Raw genomic sequence first — 20,857 nt, 5'->3', positions numbered from 1 at the left:
GATTAAAAATATATTAGTTCTTTTAAATAATATTTAGAATTCATCATTTTAATGAAAAAATGGAGCCTTGCGCACATGCGTACATAAAAATATGTACTGCATGCAATGAATTAGTAAATCATATTGCTAAGTTTGACTTTTTCATTGTCGAGGTTATAGTTTTAATTCATTGCATAAAAGAGCTGAGCTATGAATTGCTTGCAACTCCTTTATTTATAGATAAACTAATTGCGGCTTTGCCCATTCCATTTATTAGGTGTCAGGTTCTTACAAAATTATTTTTTATAGTATATAAAGAATATTATAAAAAAATTCATGGAAACATTATTGTTAACAGTCCAAATCAAAATTATGATTGTCAATAAAGCATTTTATTATTTTCACTATTTAAATAGGTTAAATACTGCATATTCATCGCGTTCTGTCTTAATTATCCAGAATATTCTTAAGATGATATGAATCCTGTCTACAGGCTAATGTATACTTTATGCTGAGTCAACTCTTGTATATTGTAGCATGTTTGTGGTTTTCACGTATACGTAAATGTATACATGCACAGATTTTTATGTACAACATTGAGTCATTCTAAGAACTACTAGGTCTACTAAGGCAGTTGTACAATAGAGTGAAATCAGCAAATACATTCTCAAATATAAATACACTGTGAGGTAAACTAAACACTCAGTTTTTATAGGACAGTTACAGGTTTTCCACTCATTTCAATTCACATGCTATAAACAACTTATCTACGAGGTGTACAAATTATTCCAAGACAACATCGCTAGCTGCTTTAGTGATCTACCTCCTAATATTCGTACCTTCAGCAGACAAAGGTATTTCAAACACTGTATATTAAACCATTTATTTGATTTTAGTGGCTGACTGTTGCTCTTTTTCCTTTTTGTTTTATGAGTGTTGTAAGGTATAATTTGAAAATAATATATTTGAATTGAAATTATTTCCCATAAAGTAATGTATATATAAATATATATATATATATATATATATATATAGTTCTTTCTACACGACAAAAATCTATATCTCTTTGATAAACACTGAAGGTAATCTGTGCAATAATAGAGCAATGTGTGTCCGTCTGTCCGTCTGCTAATCTGTCTGAAGACACAGTTAAAGATTGAAATAAATCATTACTTCCTGTGTAATTCAAACTCTTGAGGTTCAGCTCAGCAACCTGATGTTCCATCACCTGAGTTAACCACCCGCTGAGCAGTACTACACAGTAGTTGTGCACGTAGTTATTCTCTGTGTTTTATTGACACACCTGGTTATCTTACGCACTAGACTTCCAGAGTATAAAGACACATAAAATTAAGGCAAATGCATTTTTCTAAATATGTAAAAATGTAAAAAATAAATCAGGTTTAAAAGTTTTAAGGTTTAAAGGTTTTATTAGTAAAATAATAAAAACAGAGTTGCTACTTTGCCGCAGAGGCATGTGGACAAAGCTACAGACTAATATGGTGGCTTCAGAGGTGAAGCAGTGGTAAAGATATGTAGTGTAACATACTCTGATCTAAATTAGCTAGTGCAGTTTAATTCAGTTAGTACATCTGTTATATTTTTAATTGGTACATCTTCTCCACTCTTACATTGAAAACAGAATAGTTTAAAAAAAATCGAAGTGTCATATGCTAGAAGTTGATATAGAATCAAGTCTTTGCTGAAATTTTCTGTTCCATGCCAAAAAAATCCCATGTTAAAGATATATTAATTGTTAAATTCGCGTGTTAAGTTGATAATAATTTATGGTAAAGGTTCACACAGATATTATACATCCATGTGGGAAGTATCCACTGTGACCTTTCATCACTTCACAAGAAACCAACCCACTTTCAGATTAAAAATGTTTTATGCAACCGCAACAAATACATCAATACTAGGTGAATGGAATGGGAATTGAAAGGGTAATAAAAAAATTATTTACGGAAAATATACTTTTAATAAACATATGCAACATTTACTATTGGAACTTTTAAACAAAGGAGCTAGTTTATTTCTGTGTACTGTGCTGTTTTTGGTACGGTGCTGCTGTTGGTTTCTGGGTATATTTTTGCGTAATTCAAACCGTAAAAGCTGCAGTGTCTATTACAGATCTATAGTAATTGCAATAGTCTTGCTGGTTATATGAGTTTAAGCATTTTTCATCACATCTGGGCATGCATTTTTCTTCTGGTATGACATTAGGTGTAACGCTAGCTGCAGTGTTTAACTGAAGCCATAAAAGATTGGCATGTGTTCTAAGTTTGCACCCAATTTATTCCATGGTATAGCCAGTTGCATAGTGTAGTGTATTATATAAATGGCTATCCGCATAACTGAAAGTTGTGAGTTTAAATCTAGTTTGTGGCGGCTATCTCATTCTTAAAACTTTATTGTTATAACCAGACAGACAGAAGTACAGAAGTGCAGTTGGACAAACATTGAGATTTGTATATGAGGATACAAGATAGTTAGAGTCACTTGATGTGCACAAGAACTGCAATGGTTAGACTTTCAGTTGCTCTGCTCTCTCTCTCTCTGGACTCATCAGGCTTGTTATATAGTTTTTACGACCATAGACGTTAGACTCCACCCTTCTTCTAAATGGCTTGCTTGTGCTGGCCCGCCTAGACATCAATCTATTTGGGTTTATTTCAATAGTCATTGGTGAACTGGGCGCAAAAACACCTGCGCATACAATGTGGCTTGCTCAGATACCGCCAGCAATCAACTCGAGTGAGTTGCAGAAAAGTGTGATATTGGGAACAGCTAAGATCTTGAGGCGAGTGCTCAAACTCACAGGTCTCTGGTAAGAGACCCGAGTTAGAGCAGAAATTACCACCCATATGGGTTAACCGGGGTGAGGAAACAACTTTTATATCATGTAGTTTATTATCAAATCAACTTCCTCTGCATTTAAGGGAAACAATATTTTTAAGAGGGTTCAAACAATTCCCAGATTTGGTCGCTACAGACCTTTTTTCTGCCCCACACTCTTCTGCCTTTTACCCACGTACATGATTAGTTTCGTTTAATAAAAAATGCAAAACAGAGGAGAGTCGCTAAACAAGATCTTTGTAAAAACTTTCTAACTTTCTAATTGCAACGTTAATGGAACATAAAAAGCCAATATTGTTTTTCGTTTAGCCTTTTTGTATTTAGCAAAAAGGTTTTAAAATTATAAAATGCATGTCAAATGTTGTGTATGTTATTCACTTTCTATCGAACCAGTTAAACTTGTTAATTTTGTTGTTAAAATCTAATTTTTTACAATTATTTTTAATAAAAATAGATCATGAACAAATTTGAGTTACCCATAGTACAAGTAGTTTGATGGAAACTAATGCTCTTGTCGGTTTGTTAATCTACTTTCTTTATTCAGTTTCCTTATACCAATTAATATGGTAGTCTTTGCTGCAAGCTTTACTATAATAAGAGCCAAGCCCATCTGTTCAGTGCCACAGTTGGAGGCTAAAAAAGTATATTCCCTTTCAGGAATTGAATTCCTGATATTTGGTTTTAAGGCTCACCAATCTATTACCTTTACCAATGAATCATGTGCTGACGCATCCAAATAGTTCTGCACATAGTTAAACTATGTGCTTTACTCGAACACCTGAGAGTAACTCATGGCACACCGGACTACCAGTCTGTTTAACCAGGAACTCTCTTCATGTTGAGTTATAACTAACTCTACTTCTTAGTGAATCATTAGTTGACAGTTACTATATTATATTGTACTTTTATGTACTCTCTGTATGATTCACTTAGTTGACTAATCAGTGAGTTATGTGAAAAATAATTGGCTTTATTTGACTTCACTCTTTTATGGTAATTCATGTTAAATAGCCACTTCTGCTTTTGTGGAATTTTCTAATATCTCTTGACAGTTGCACCATTAATTGTTATTTCCGTTTTTGTTTGGTTCACTTGCTCTTCACACAGTATATATTTTTATCAGCTATGAAGAGGGACTGTTTTGAAGTATTCTTTCTTTGAAAGTTTGGTATACCTTAAGATCCTGCACATTTTATTAAAAAATTTCTGATTTTCACTTGCGCTGCATGTGTTATATGTATGTATTACTTGTACATGGGTACAAGCAACGCAGTGCAGCACATGCAAGTTTATTTATTGATAATGACGCATTGTCATATATACAGGAAGTAGATCATTTTATAAGAAATGCCTGAACAAATCTAACAAATAACTTTATTACTGATAAAATTTCTGTGACAATCGCAATGAACATTGAATAACATTAAATCGTGAAACTAGTAAATAAGTTATCGCATTAATCATAATTTTTACATCAACAATTGTCAATATAGTTGCAATGAGTGATGGTGGTGGTACATCTATAATTTGAGATCGAGTTGTGCATAAAAAGCAGTACAAATCTGTGATAGTCATATGAGCGTGTGTAGTTTATTAATAATTGATCTGTTTTTTATTGGTGTAGAAATGATACCAAATAGAAATGGTTGTTATCTTTCCCAATGTAAAGATAAATTTCAGTAAATGATGTATTCACTTTCTTTGCATCAAGGTAAGGAATAAACTTGAACTGCTCATATTAGTAGGTGCAGACAGCATAGTAGATAATAATGAACAATAATTGTGAGTTTTTGAGCTATGGTCAGTCCATGAAAGAATCTATTGAGTCTCAAACAACATTTTAGATAAGATTATTTAAAATGCTCTAGCCATTTCAGAATTGATCTGAATATACACACAACAATGAGCTATGGCAGTCATCAGAAACTATTGAGATGATAGCAACATAGTAGATAACAACACATGATAACTGTGAGCTAAAGTCTCAACTCGCTGAAGCTCATAAAAATGCTTTATGAAATGATCCACTGACACGAAGTGAGATAACAAACAGATGAACAGACAAACAATCAGTGGTAGCGGTGGATGACCCGATTAACAGATAAACATCCAAATAGACTAGCAGACAAAAAAGCTTAAAAAAAGCTGGAAAAACAAATGAATAAGTAGACGACAAATAAATAAGCTAAAGTTCAACAAATAAATAAATTGAATAGACCGCACATAGTTTCTAAAACGGGCAGAGAAGGAAACCACCTGTCAGAACAACTGTCAAAAATATACAGGAGGGTAGTTTGAGACGCATAGAAAGCAAAAAGAACTAAAGATGCACATACAGTTAAGTAGACAGACACACTGACTGACACAAATCATTAGCTATTCAAAACATACACAGACACTAACAGTCAGACCGCAGAAAATCAGATGTGAAAACTGATAAATTCAGAATAGATACATAGTTACACCAGAAAGCAAGTATGATATGTCTGGCTAAAAATCTTAAAGGTGGATAAAGTTTGCGTTTACATAAAATTGACCCTTAAATAACGGCAATAAACAAAGCAGTCTGAACGAAAAGTCAGAAAAGGATTGAGTCCAAGTATTTTGCACAGGCTATCACAAGTCTCCCACTCTCAGATGCTATCCAACTACTGCACCGTGTGGAAGCTTTTGCTTGCTGTGTTTCCACCCTGGGCCAGCTCACTTTTCCTTTGAGCAAATAGGTTACCTAGAATTCCTTCCGAGTAACCAAGTTGACACAGTGCTTAGTGCGGACACATAATCAACATAAGTGTGCCTTGAACAAAGACCACGTCCTCAAATCATCTACCAAACCTAGCTTCCAAGCAGATGGAATGCAAGAGCGCACCACTATTCTCAGCCGCTTTGTTGAGTTGTTTGCAGTTTATTTGAACATGATTTTCACAATGATTAGCCGAACAAGAGATTGAGAGTTTTAATGGTGCGCTAACTGTCTGTATGCACAAGTGCCAGTGTATGCATGTGGGAGTGATTGTGGGCAGTTTTTGATAGATTCAGAGTTCAATACAACTTTCTTGTATTTTTCTACAATCAAGAAAGTAAGAGCATTTGCCACAATCTTAGTTAACAGCAACAAAGCTTTATCTGAGTTTTGATGCAGCAGTTTGTATTTGAAGGGACACATGAGAATACTTATTGAAAGTTGACAAGACAATCAGAAATTGACAACTGGTCGGAAATTTAATCTCAGAGTTAAGCAATGACTAAAAACGGTACTAAATATTGTTTCATCTCTTCATTAGTGTTATCTACTGATGTTTGTAAAGAGTGTTTCAAGTAAACCGAGGTTCACCTCATTAGTTGTTACAACCAATTAGTGTTAGAATATTCATCATATTCTACGTTAAGGAAGTAACACATTAGGTTTATTGTAGGTAGTCTATCAACCAATAATCATTCCCATACTTGGTGATTAAAAAATGTATTAAATCATTTTTAAATAATTTTTAGAATTATTCTTTTTAATGAAAAAACAGAGCTTTGTGCACATACGTACATAAAAAGATGTGCTGCATGCAATGAATTAGTAAATCATAATGCTAATTTTGACTTTTTCATGGTCGAGGTTATAGTTTTAATTCATTGCATAAAATAGCTGAGCTATGAATTGCTTGCAACTCATTTATTTATAAATACACTAATAATGTCTTTGTCCATTCCATTTAATACGTGTGAAATTTTCACAAAATTGTTTTGTTACAATATGTAAAAAATATTATAAAAATTTCACAGAAGCATTATTTTTAACATCAAAATTATGATTGCCAATAAAGCATTTTCTTATTTTTACTATTTAAATAGGTTAAATACTGTCTATTCATTGCGCTCTGTCTTATTTATCTAGAATATTCTTAAGATAATCTCAATCCTGTCTACAGGTTGGTGTATAGTATTTTATGAGTCAACTCGTGTGTATTGTAGCGTGTTTGTTGTACCCATGTATACATATATGTAAATATATACATGTACAGAATTTTACCTACAACACTGAGCCATTTTGAGAAATAATAGATCTCTTAACACAGTTGTACAATAGAGTGAAGTCAGCAAATACATGCTCATATAAGAATACACTGTGAGGTGAGCTAAGGATTTGGTCTTTACATGACAGTTACAGGTTTTCCACTCATTTCAACTCACATGATAAAAACAACTTGTATACTACGTTTACAAATTATTGCAAAAACATCATTGCTAGTTGCTTTAGCGATCTACCACCTAATATCCGTACCCTTAGCAGGCAAAGGTATTTCAAACACTGTACATATATGTTAAACCATTTCTTTGAATTTAATGGCTGACCGTTGCTCTTTTTCCTTTCTGTTTTATGATTTTTGTGTAGTATAATTTGATATATAAAGAAATGTAATACATATATATATATATATATATATATATATATATATATATATATATATATATATATATATATATATATATATATATATATATATATATATATATATATTTATTTATATATATATATATTTATATATATATATATATATATATATATATATATGTAAAGGACAGCCTTTTATATTGGACTAACCCTTATATTTAACTTAGTTAATTTATGCCTTAACGAAACTAACAATGCTGAGTCAATGCGTGTGAGTGGTGCAGTGAAACTATTTGGCTGGGGTGCGTTTTCGCCGTTACAATGCGTCCGGTCACGGGGCGGTATCGGCCGATAGTTTTAGTGCCGTTTTCTCAGTTAGTCATGCAGAACGGCTTAGGATTACCTACGCTTTTCATCTAGTGTAGATCAGTTGGTCACACCGGTCTCTGTAGTTTGGTTGAGTTAATATACCGTGTATTGGACAACTATACCACTCTATTCTTAAGTACAAGGTATTTACCATTTAATATTTATCCAATTTCTGATTTTGTCGTTTTTCTTTTTAACCAACTTGAATTATTTGCGTATTAATATTTCTTAAAATCTGTTTTCTTTATTAGTTAGAAACCACTACGGCGAGACAACTCATATATGATTATAAACTAACACAAACCTAGCCGTACCAGAACATTAAAGGGCAAAAGGTAATTACTAATCTTTTTTTTATAAACGTATTTCCTATCGCATTCTTGCCGATTTTACGTATTTTGCGCTTAACATTACGACTTTTATTTTAGCTTTCACGGTGCATACCAAGAACTGGCACGCATAATAAAATAACCTATTCAACCACAAAGAATTGTGTCTAGTCCTATTGCACCCGTAGACGCACACCCTTAGACATAACCTGGTACAGCTACAGTGAAAGCTTACCTATCGAGACTATCAACCAGACTACCCTGTCCAGGAACCGGAGACGCCGTTGGAAACAAGATACGCAGACGTTGCACACCGTTACGGAACGACGGACAGCTAAGTAAACACATCTACGAACGTTATCTATCTACACTTAAACCTGAACCTTATCTAGTTACTTTATACAGAATTTTGTTTAATTTTCCTTTAATCCTTTCTCATTCTATTCCTTAGTTTACTCTACAATCAGATTATTTGTAAACAGAGACTGGGTTGACCAATTCTGCTTTGAAAAGTTACTGCTTTACCGATTTATTCAGTTTCGGGGGATTCACAATAGTTGAAGCCCTGATATCGTTGGCCCTTACTGGTTCCTGCTGGAGGGCGTGTTGTGATTGCGTTGGGGTTCCGACAGCCTGTGTTGTTTTCCTGTGCCCTCATTCCGCGCATGTCATTGTATTGTTAGCCAAACTTGAGTAAACAATTAGGCAGCCTGATAAATCTAGTAAAATTTCCACATACATGTACTATAACTCCGTTGTATTACTCAACCAAGCATGAGTGTACAGGCCTACAGGCGTAGCTTACGTCATATGAATGAAGATGCATTGAGACCCTTTATCAAAGCTGAGCTATCGGATGCAAACAATGCTGTACTCAACATAAGCACTAAAATACAACAAGCAGCTAACATTGGTGATAGTACTGGTACTGATGTGTCGCTAGAGCCTGAGGAACTGAAAGAGTTTTTGGAGTACACTAAACCATACAATTACACTATGCTGCTGATAGATGAAATTTTTAAGACACTTAAAGGTGTATCACATGATGAGGAAAATGAGCTGAGTGAAGAAATCTCAGAGTTATGTCAAACTATGGCTGAGCTGCATGCTACTGTAGGTACGTTTCGCGACACTATAATTCAATCTTTACAAAACAAATTCTCACAACTGAAATCGAAGGCTTTTAGTACATTCGCTGACTGTCAGAAAGACATGGCTAGCAGCCCTACCCGAACCACAAAGCTGGAGACCTGGATCGGCACCCTAGCGAAAGTGGATCAGGAAATAATCCAAGTATATGAAGATTTACGCAGATGGTCAAATGGAAAGCTGTATGGCAGTACTCAACAGGACATGGACAAGATTAGTCAGAATGTCAGAAGCCTCACTCGAAAAGCAAATCAGCTACTCTTCGCCGCAGAAGAATGTAATGACGAAGGGGCAAACTCTGAAGAAGAGGACAGTGTGGTAGAACAAAAGTCCAGTATACACACCACATCATCCGTTCACAGTCAATCTGTTAAGTCAGCTGTTTCCAAAACACGAGCTTTGGTTGAGGCAATGAAAAGGGAAACTAGCAGCAAAGAAACAGACCTTCTAAGCTGCTCTAGTCAAGACACACATGGAGGTATAGCACTAGCCAAGGAGTTCGCACAGGCGATTGCTACAAGTTTTGCGCAGAGCATGGAGCTGCAAAGAGTACCAGTACCCAGCCTGTACGTGTTCAATGGAGATCCTCTGGAGTATGCTGACTGGGAGATGGCATTTTCAGCAGTAGTCGACAAAAGTGGAATATCTGAAGAGGAAAAGATGAGACATCTACAGAGAAGCGTAGCAGGTCCAGCTAGAAAAACGATACAGCGCTACTTCAGATTGAAGTCACCTAATGCTACCAAACAAGCCCGACAGGCTTTGAGAGAGAAGTTTGGCGATGACTTCAAGATATGCGATGCCTACAAGAAAGAATTGGACAGCTGGCCAAAGATTGGTGGTAAAGACCAAAATGCACTCACCGACTATTCAGAATTTCTGCATCAGTGTCTAATTACCATGGATGACGTTCCAGCTTTGTGCTCACTAAATGATTGGAGTGAGATACGAAAGGTAGTCGATAAGCTACCAGACTGGCTAGTCAATCAATGGAAGAGAAAAGTCACGTCATACAAACGCAAACACAAAGTATATCCAAAGCTGAAAGACCTGACAGAATTTCTACAAGATGAAGTAGAAGTTAATGGGACAGAGGTGACAACAGAAAGTCGTGGTGCTACTGCAATGGTGAAGCCAGCTATAAACAACAAACCCAAAAAGTCAGCTACACTAACTGTCAAATCAACAGAGAAGACACTTACCGAGAAGAAAACTTCAAGTCGGCCTTCCCATAAATTTTGCTACAACTGTGAAATGACCAATCATATGAGTGTTGACTGTGGTCATCTACGCAGGAAGCCTCACGCAGAGGTGATAAAACTGATCAAAGAGAAGCAGCTATGCTTTGGTTGCCTGCGGCCTGGTCATTCGTACAAAATGTGTCAGAATAGAGCGCAGTGTACCAAATGCTCCAGACGCCACCCTGACTGCCTACATACCGAGGAGAAACCTGAAGAAAAGAAGAAAGAAAATATTGAAACTGTTCAAACCTGCGGCAAAGTACAGAGCACAACAGACGGATTTACATCAGCAATGATTGTACCTGTTTGGGTGTCACACAAGAATAAACCTCATCAGGAACTACTTACCTATGCCATGCTCGATACCCAGAGCAGCTCTACCTTCATGTTAGACAACCTGTTTGACAAGCTCAAATGCCCAGCAACTAAAACAAACCTGACAATCACTACCCTCACTTCCAAGAAAGAAACAACAGAAAGTCTGAAGATCAGTAACCTTCAAGTAAGAGGATACAGGCAGTCTAAGAAACTGAACCTTCCACCGACATACACAAGACAGTTTATTCCATTTGACAAAGATCATGTTCCTACAAGAAGCAAAACTACTTCCTGGCCTCATCTTCAACACGTGGAGAATGAGCTAGAAGAACTCTTTGAGTGTGATGCTGGTCTGCTGATAGGATATGATTGCATGAGTGCATTAGCCCCAATAGAGACCATCAGAGCAGAGGGTAATGTTCCTTACGCTGTCAAGACTGAATTGGGATGGAGCATCGTGGGCACAGTAGACCAGAGAGAAAGTGCAGATAGATTAGGAATCAGCCACAGAGTAATCATGAAAGAGTCAGAGGCTGGAAATCAGCTAGCTTTTGAATGCAAAACAACGATAAAGGAAAAGAATTTTTCAAACGAGATTACAAAAATCATGCAGACAGATTTCACAGACATTAAAGACCATAGCAAAGCAATCTCTATGGAAGATAGATCATTTCTGCAACAACTGAGCAAGAACATCCACCAGGATTCTGAGGACTTTGTCACCATGCCACTGCCGTTTCGTGAGAGACCTACCAGTCTACCAGACAACCAAAAGATGGCCGAGAAACGACTCCATCTACTAGGAAAAAAACTCCAAAGCGAACCTATGTTCAGACAGCAGTACACAGAGTTTATGACCAACTTACTGGATCAGGGTCATGCAGAAGAGGTCACCACACCTGGAAAGAAAGGAGAGTGTTGGTTTTTACCACACTTCGCAGTTTTTCACTCAAAGAAACCTGGCAAGATCAGAGTAGTATATGATGGCAGTGCGAAGTTCAGACAACAGTCCATCAACGACCACTTACTGCAAGGTCCCGATCTCCTGAATGGATTATTAGGAGTGCTTCTGAGATTCAGAGCAAAGAAAATTGCCATCATGTGTGACATCGAGAAAATGTTTCATCAGTTTCGGGTGGCGGAGCATGACAGAGACTACTTCAGATTCCTGTGGTGGGATGACAAAATGGAGACAGTCAAGGTATACAGAATGGTTGTGCATCTTTTCGGCGCTACATCTTCACCTGGTTGCGCCACATTCGGATTGAGATATCTGGCACAGAAACACCAGAGCACACATCCGAAAGCTGCAGACTTCATTCAACAATCTCTTTATGTAGATGACGGATTGATATCAGTCAGTAGTGAGCAAGAAGCAAAGGAGCTTATAGAGTCAGCTAGAGATCTCTGCAAGAAAGGCAACATCAGACTACACAAATTTGTAACAAACTCATCAGAGGTGCTGGAAACTGTTCCCCCTTCAGAAAGATCCCAGAACCTGCAGGAAGCCACTATAACCACGACTACTCCAACACAACCAGAGAGAGCATTAGGAGTACTCTGGTGTGTAGAAACGGACACCTTTCGTTTTACCATGCCGGTCTCTAAGGAGATGCAAACTAGACGAGAAATACTATCTCTGATAGCTTCAATATATGATCCGCTAGGGTTCCTAGCACCTTTCATAATTACGGGAAAACAAATACTACAGGAGCTGTGTAGACGCAAAGCAGATTGGGAAAGTAAACTACCATCTGACCTGACACCAATGTGGCACAAGTGGACAAGAGGACTACGAGATCTTTCAGAACTACGTATAGTAAGATCTAACATAATAGAGGAAGATGCTGCTAAAAGTGAAATACACTGCTTTTCGGATGCAAGCACCACTGGCTATGGTGCATGTGCCTACCTCAGACAAATAACCAAAGAAGGAGAAGTGAAGTGTAGTTACCTGCTTGGAAAAGCAAGAGTGGCACCCCTCAAGATGATCACGATTCCGCGCATGGAACTTCAAGCTGCTGTTGTTGCCACGCAACTAGTGAGCGTACTTGAGAGGGAGCTGAAAGACTTGCTGCCGGCCAACACTGCTACACACTACTGGTGTGATTCTATGATTGTACTAAACTACATTTCAAATGATGCTAAGAAATTCAAAGTCTACGTAGCAAATCGTATCCAGCAAATTCGAGACGTGTCAACACCTACACAATGGCACCACATAGCATCTGGAAATAACCCTGCTGACCACGCATCCAGGGGTTCTGAAGTGAAAGACATAATTCGACATTGGATTAATCCACCAAGTTTCCTTCAGCAGTCAGATATCAAAATACCCACAACGAAACTGGAAAAAACAACGGATAAGCTCCCTGAAGCACGTTGCCTCTCTACTTCTGTAAAAGAAATACCTGGACTTTTAGGGATGATGGAGCGGTACTCTAAATGGGAAACGCTAATCAACACCTTTGCGGTGTTCATCAGGGTTGCCATACATAAGAAAAAACAAAAACTAACACCCCTACAACTGAGAAAAAAAGCTATCAGGCTAATCATCAAAACAGCCCAAAGTCGACTAGAGAACAAACATCTTAAACAGTTAGACCCGTACACAGATGACGATGGTATCATACGCATAGGAGGGAGGCTAAAATACTCTACCACTCTCACCATCGACTTGAAGCACCCAGCAATTCTGCCAAAGACATGCCACATCACAAACTTGATCGTACAGTACTATCATCGACTAACTGGTCACTCTGGAAGAGGACTGACAACTGCTACAATACGACAGAACGGATATTGGATCACAGGACTATCTACCGCAGTGTCTACGGTAATACACAATTGCGTAATATGCAAAAAACTGAGAGGAAATACGGAGACTCAAAAAATGGCGGACCTACCAGCCGTACGATTGGAACCAGCCACACCATTCCACTACTCCGGAATGGATTGTTTTGGGCCGTTTCACGCCAAAGATGGACGCCGTGAAGTTAAACGCTACGGACTGATGTTCACATGCCTAACATCTCGGGCAGTCCACATAGAAATGCTAGACGATTTGACCACGGATGCGTTTCTGAACTCACTCAGATGCCTAATAGCCATGCGAGGCAATGTGAAGTCACTCTATTCAGACCAAGGCACTAATTTCAGAGGTGCACAGACAGAACTGAAAAAAAACCTGGCTGAAATAAATGAAGAACTGCACAAAAAACTTGCAGAAAAGTTTGAATGTGAATTTCTTTTTAACACCCCATCGTCGAGCCACATGGGAGGCGTTTGGGAAAGACAAATTAGAACAGCGAGACAGGCTCTGGAAGGACTAATCCAAGAAAGACACGCACAGCTCACTAGTTCTTCTCTCCGAACACTCTTCTACGAGGCTACCAACATTATAAACAGCAGACCGCTCACAGTGGAAGATCTAAATGACCCCAACAGCTATCCTCTCACACCAAACCACCTGCTGCACTTCAAATCAGATGTTTGCCTACCACCACCAGGGGACTTCAAAGACGCAGACGCCTACTCCAGAAAACAGTGGCGAAGAATACAACATTTGGCCAATGTCTTCTGGAAGAAATGGAGGCTGGGATATCTGCAAACCTTGCAGCATAGGCAGAAGTGGACCGATGAGAAAGAGTCGCTAAAAGTCGGCGACATAGTTTTTGTGATGGATGCTAACCCACTACGAAACCAGTGGAAGCTGGCTAAAGTAACAGAGATGATCAAAAGTCATGATGGAAGAGCTAGAAGAGCGAAGTTAACACTAGGCAACACTCAATTAGACCGACAAGGTAGAGCTATCAAACAAGCTACGGAGATAGAAAGACCGCTGAACAAGCTGATCATTCTGACTCGAGTTTGAAATCGTTCCTTCCAGGAAAGATTTCCGGGGGGAGTGTAAAGGACAGCCTTTTATATTGGACTAACCCTTATATTTAACTTAGTTAATTTATGCCTTAACGAAACTAACAATGCTGAGTCAATGCGTGTGAGTGGTGCAGTGAAACTATTTGGCTGGGGTGCGTTTTCGCCGTTACAATGCGTCCGGTCACGGGGCGGTATCGGCCGATAGTTTTAGTGCCGTTTTCTCAGTTAGTCATGCAGAACGGCTTAGGATTACCTACGCTTTTCATCTAGTGTAGATCAGTTGGTCACACCGGTCTCTGTAGTTTGGTTGAGTTAATATACCGTGTATTGGACAACTATACCACTCTATTCTTAAGTACAAGGTATTTACCATTTAATATTTATCCAATTTCTGATTTTGTCGTTTTTCTTTTTAACCAACTTGAATTATTTGCGTATTAATATTTCTTAAAATCTGTTTTCTTTATTAGTTAGAAACCACTACGGCGAGACAACTCATATATGATTATAAACTAACACAAACCTAGCCGTACCAGAACATTAAAGGGCAAAAGGTAATTACTAATCTTTTTTTTATAAACGTATTTCCTATCGCATTCTTGCCGATTTTACGTATTTTGCGCTTAACATTACGACTTTTATTTTAGCTTTCACGGTGCATACCAAGAACTGGCACGCATAATAAAATAACCTATTCAACCACAAAGAATTGTGTCTAGTCCTATTGCACCCGTAGACGCACACCCTTAGACATAACCTGGTACAGCTACAATATATATATATATATATATATATATATATATATATATATATATATATATATATATATATATATATATATATATAGTTCTTCCAACATTCCAAAAACCTATAACTCTTTGATAAACAATGAAGGTATTCTGTGCTATAATAGAGCAATGTGTGTTCATCTGTCCGTCTGCTAATCTGTCTAAAGACACGGTTAGAGATTGGAATAAATTATTACTTTCTGTGTAATTCAAACTTCTGATGTTCAGCTTCAGATAACAGACAGATGAGCAGACAAACAATCGATGGAAGCGGTGGATGAACGAATTAACAGATAAACATACAAATATACTAGCAGACAACATACAAAAAGATGGACAAACAAATTAATGAATGAGAGAACAAATAAACAAGCTTAAGTTCAACAAATAAACAAATTGAATAGACCACACACAGTTTCTAAAACGGGCTGAGAAAGAAACCAACTGTCAGAACAACTGTCAAAAACATACAGAAGGGTATTTTGAGTTAGACGCATAGAAAGAAAAAAGAACTACAGATGCATATACAGTTAAGTAGACAGACACACAGACTGACACAAATCATTAACCATTCAAAACATACACAGAGACTAACAGTCAGACTGCAGAAAATCAGATGTAAAAACTGATAGATTCAGAACAGATACATAGTTAGACCAAAAAGCAAGTATCATATATCTGACCAAAAAATTGAAAGGTGGATAAAGTTTGTGTTTACTTAAAATTGACCCTTAAATAACAGCAATAAATAAAGCAGCCTGAATGAAAAGTCACAAAAGGATTGAGTCCAACTATTTTGTACAGGCTGTCACAAGGCTCTCATTCAGGACAGATAAATAAGTTCAATTTCAACTAATAAATAAATTGAAAAAGTATACAGATAGGCTGATAGACACTCAGGTTCTGAAGATGAACGGAAAAATCTTGGAGATAGATAAAGTTTTATAGTTCGCACATATAGACCACACATAGTTTCAAAAACGGTCATATAAAGAAACCAACAGTCAGAATAACTCTCAAAAGCATACTTCAAGATAGTTTGAGATAAACGCATAGTCAGAAAAACCGAATTACGAAAGCAAAAAAATTTAAGAGGACAGACCAACAAACTGACACAAGTCATTAGCTATTCAAAACATACACAGACATTAACAGTTGAACTGCAAAAAATCATATGTGAAAGCTAATAAGTCCAGAACAGATAGATAGTGTCGTTAGATCAGATAGTAAGTATGAAAGATCTGAACAAAAACTGGATGATGAGCAAAGATTTTTCTGATTTAATATTGACCAGTAAATAACAGCAATGAATGAAGCAGTCTGAAAGAAAAATAAAAAAGGAATGGGTTCAACTGTATTGAACAGGCTGTCACAAGGCTCCCACTCTCAGATACTATCTAACTACTGCACCGTGTGGAAGATTTTGCCTGCTGTGTTTCCACCCTGGGCCAGTTTACTTCTCCTTAGAGCAACCTGGTTACCTTGCATTCCTTCCAAGCAACCATGTTGACACAGTGCTTAGTGCAGACACCTAATCAACATGGGTGGGCCTTGAACAAAGACCATGCCCTCAAGTTGTCCACCAAACCTAGCTTCCAAGTAGTTGGATTACAAAAGTGTACCACGACTCCCAGCTGATTGGCTCAGCTGTATGAGATTTATTTAAACACGGTCTTCACAATGATTAGCACAAAGAGAGATTCAGGATTTAAAATACACATTAAATGCTCTCAAGCACAAGTGCAAGTGTAGGCTTGTGGCAGTGATTGATGAAAGTTATTGTTAGATTATGAGTTCAATGCAACTTTCTTGTAAATGTTTTTTACAATCAAAAAAGTAAAAACATGTGCCAAAATCATAGTTGAAAGCAAGAGAACTTTATCTCAGTTCAAGTGTTTGTAGTAGTTTGTATTTGAAGAAACAGATTAGAATTATTTTTGAAAATTGAGAAGACATTCGGATATTGACAATTGACCGGAAATTTTAACTCGGAGGTAGGCGATGACCCAGCACGGGACTGTAATATTTAACTCTCCTAATAATGTTAGTTACTGACATTTGTGAAGAGTCTTGTGGGTAAGAATGAGTTTCACATCACAAGTTTTTACAACCAGTCTGTGTTAGAACATTCATCATACTCTAAACTAGTAAAGTCACACATTAGGTTAATTGCAGTTTATCAACCAATGATTATTCCCAGACTATTTCCATACTGAATACTAATTAATTCTCGGTCCTATCATAATATGGTTTTATCAGATACAATTTCAATTAATGTTGTAAGAAAATACTGCTGTAAAACTGATCAAAGTAAAAACAATATAGAAGGTACATAAAGCATTCATTTGTCTAGAGATTGCTAGACTATCTGACACCCTAAAATTTCACCTCCACCATCGTACATAATATCATGAAGTCATTTGGACTCGTGCAAAAAATGGTTAATGCTTATGAAAGTAAATTTTTAAAATATGAAGCGTTCGTAAATGCAAAATATGCAACATGTCAAATAAATACCATAATAACCGCATTTTCCTCGAAATGCTTTAATGTTTTTATTGAACATTGCAGACCACATAATCGATGAATCTGAAGACAATGGATCGGACGAATATTTTGGTAACTTTGAATCAGAGTATAGTTCTGATGATTGTGATGATAAATCCTCTCAGATACACTATCACTAAAACCATGGCAATCACTCAAGCAACAATGAAAGAATTAATTAGGGTTTAACTGTTAAATAAACACATGCAGCAATTCTTTGTAGCACAGCATTGTCTACAAACAATAGAAATTTAAGAGATTAAAAAATGGATAATCTTTTTATTCTGATAAGTATATTGAACCGCTGGTCAATATATCCGATTTGATACTATTTATACAAAATTAGTTATGATGGCGCAACCTTTTTAGCAAGAATTGACTATAATCACATTGCTTAACCCTTTTGCAGGTGATACGACATTATGTCGCTGTGTGATAGTGATTCTAGTGGGTAGTGCGACATTAATGTCGCTATCATGCCCACTATGTATTAAGACTTACTCTTAGTCTGTGTTCATTTTTCTATTCATTTAAATACTTTCTAAAGTAAAAGAATATTTGTGTGAACTTGAATAACTACATTTTAGACATGTATATTTGTATTTCAACTTGTTTTGGGCGATCGTTGTCGATGCCCTTTCTATGTGCCTTTTCTACTTAGTAAGGTCTAAGCATTGATTTTTCATGAACAAAAAAATCATTTTATAATCATGGCTTCATCTTCCAAACGACCTGCTAGATCAACTCAAAGGGCCCAGTTTGTTTTGGTAGATTCTATTGCTGATGACTCAGACCATGACTCAAATTTTTCTGATGTCAATCTAATGGACTTTGATTTAATTGATGACAAGGCTAATTCCAACATTGTAGGAAAGAAGATGGACCACCACCGCTTTCTTATTCAGTTAGTCCAAGGGTTGATTAGAGATTACTGTGAGCCTAGAAAACGTGTAGGATGACCTAGCTTCTCTCCAGCTGCAAGGAAAACTGCCAGGCATTTCCTTGAAGTCATTCCAGATGGTAAAAGAAAGAAATGCACTTTATGCGCTAAACCAAGAGGTCAAGGCTACAAAGGTTCTAGAATTGGTACATGATGCAAAGATTGTGGAGTCAGATTGTGCAAAGGTGCTTGCTTCAACTCTTATCACAAATAGTCAGTATAGACTATAGAGCACAAATAGACTGTATAGACTATGGATATGTGCTATGAACTAAGTCTAAACAGTGGCTAATATGCATTAAAAAGAATGGTTCTACTTGTAAAATGCTTTATTTGTAATATAAATACAGAATATGTTTTATTCAACGATATAACATTATCGCAACAACAATCAAATTTTTCAACTTTTTTAAAAATTTACATGTGTAAAGGTAGTCTAAATAGCTCAAACAGGCACAACGGGTGTAAAACTGTTTGTAAAATGCCTCGTTATATGATACAAACCTATCATACAACCATAGGGTAGCGAAATAATATCATTTCAATAAAGGTTCAAAATTTTCTCTTTTTTTCAATGAAGTTTCAAAGTTTTAATTTTTTTTCAATTAATTTACCCAGGGCGATCAGAAATAGGCTCAAAAACTCACCTGCTAAAAGGGTTAATTCTTAGGTCAAAGATAAACTATTTCAGATGGTTGATGACTGAAGTGCTGCACATTTCAGGCTTAAGTGATACCATCCAATGTGCGGAGACATGGAGGTAGTTGAAAAACCACAGTTTGTACAAATGATGCTGGTTGAGAGAGAGAAGGAGGAGTTTACCACAGATCTCTTCTTTATGCTGTTCATAATAGGAAAAATCAAATAGAGGTGAAACTTCTGAAGATATCATCCCAAGTTGGGGATAAGTGTAAGAACCCTGAAAGTTCACCTGTTTATCCAGGAACTCTCTTCATGTTGAGATATAACTAACTCTACTTTTTAGTGAATCATTAGTTGACAATTACTATATTATATTGTACTTTTATGTACTCTCTGTATGAGTCACTTAGGTGACTAATCAGTGAGTTGTGTGAAAAAAACTTCAATAATGTGACTTCGCTATTTTAAGTTATATCATATTCAAAGTTTCATTCTGCTTCTGTGGAATTATCTAATACTTTTTGACATTTTCACCATTAATTTGTTAATTCTGTTTTTGTGTGGTTTATTTACTCTTCACCAAGTATTTACTTTTATCAGCTTTAAAGGGGGCCTTTTTGAGGTATTCTTTTTTTTAAATTTGGTATACCCTAAAATCCTGCACATTTTATTAATAAATTTCTGGTTTTCACTTGTGTTGCATGTGTTATGTGTATGGGTTACTTGCCATGGGTAATGCCGACACATTACAGTATGTACAAAATCACCTATTAATAATGACGCATTGTCATGTATACAGGAAGCAGATCACCTCAAAAGATTTTTCTGAACAAATCTAACAAATAACTTTATCACCGATAAAATTTTTGTGACAAACGCAATAGACATCGAATAACAAGAAATTGTGAAACTAGTAAAATAGGAGTAGTTAAAAAGTAAATTTGCATGGGAATGGACAACCACTTATTTATTCTATTCAGTTATAAGTAACTTCTTAATAAAACCATAATAACATTGTTAAAGTTTAAAATGTTAAAACTGGCAAAGGAAAAGTCTCTGTTGATAGTTACAGAGCGTTAATATGGGCTCTAGGCATTGATCATATCTGATCGCTTGTTGAAAATCATCATTTGCTATCGCTCGATCAGTTTGACCTTTTCTCTTAAAGTGTGAAAGACGTGTTAAAAAAGATAAAATATATAAAATGAGGATAATCGATATAAGCGTGACAGTCACTGACCGGTTTCAATGTGATTACTAGAGTAATAATAAGTTATATATGAAACTCATATAACTTCATGTGAAAGTACAGTCCAAACTTATGATCACTTCTACATGCATGTACAAACAAAATCAAACAACATACATTATGTTCTTATCAAAACATTTTCTCATATATATGATCGTATGACATAAATTTATCTATATTGGGT

At 36.4% G+C, this 20,857-nt stretch overlaps 1 protein-coding gene across 1 annotated transcript; it reads left to right on the top strand.

Annotated features, from left to right (window-relative positions):
* The first annotated feature begins 8,694 nt into the window (after window positions 1–8,694).
* On the top strand, window positions 8,695–14,502 carry LOC137388086 (uncharacterized). Its single transcript, XM_068074600.1, has one exon. It carries the CDS (start codon window positions 8,695–8,697, stop codon window positions 14,500–14,502), a length of 5,808 nt encoding a protein of 1,935 aa, XP_067930701.1.
* Window positions 14,503–20,857: the final 6,355 nt, after the last annotated feature.

This window comes from Watersipora subatra, chromosome 2 (assembly GCF_963576615.1).
Source record: "Watersipora subatra chromosome 2, tzWatSuba1.1, whole genome shotgun sequence".
Lineage (NCBI taxonomy): Eukaryota > Metazoa > Bryozoa > Gymnolaemata > Cheilostomatida > Watersiporidae > Watersipora > Watersipora subatra.
This window is presented reverse-complemented; position numbering and strand designations above follow the sequence as displayed.

What these genes read in the sequence shown, in the direction of transcription:
- LOC137388086 (XM_068074600.1), top strand. Translation starts at nt 8,695, where the DNA reads ATGAGTGTACAGGCCTACAGGCGTAGCTTACGTCATATGAATGAAGAT.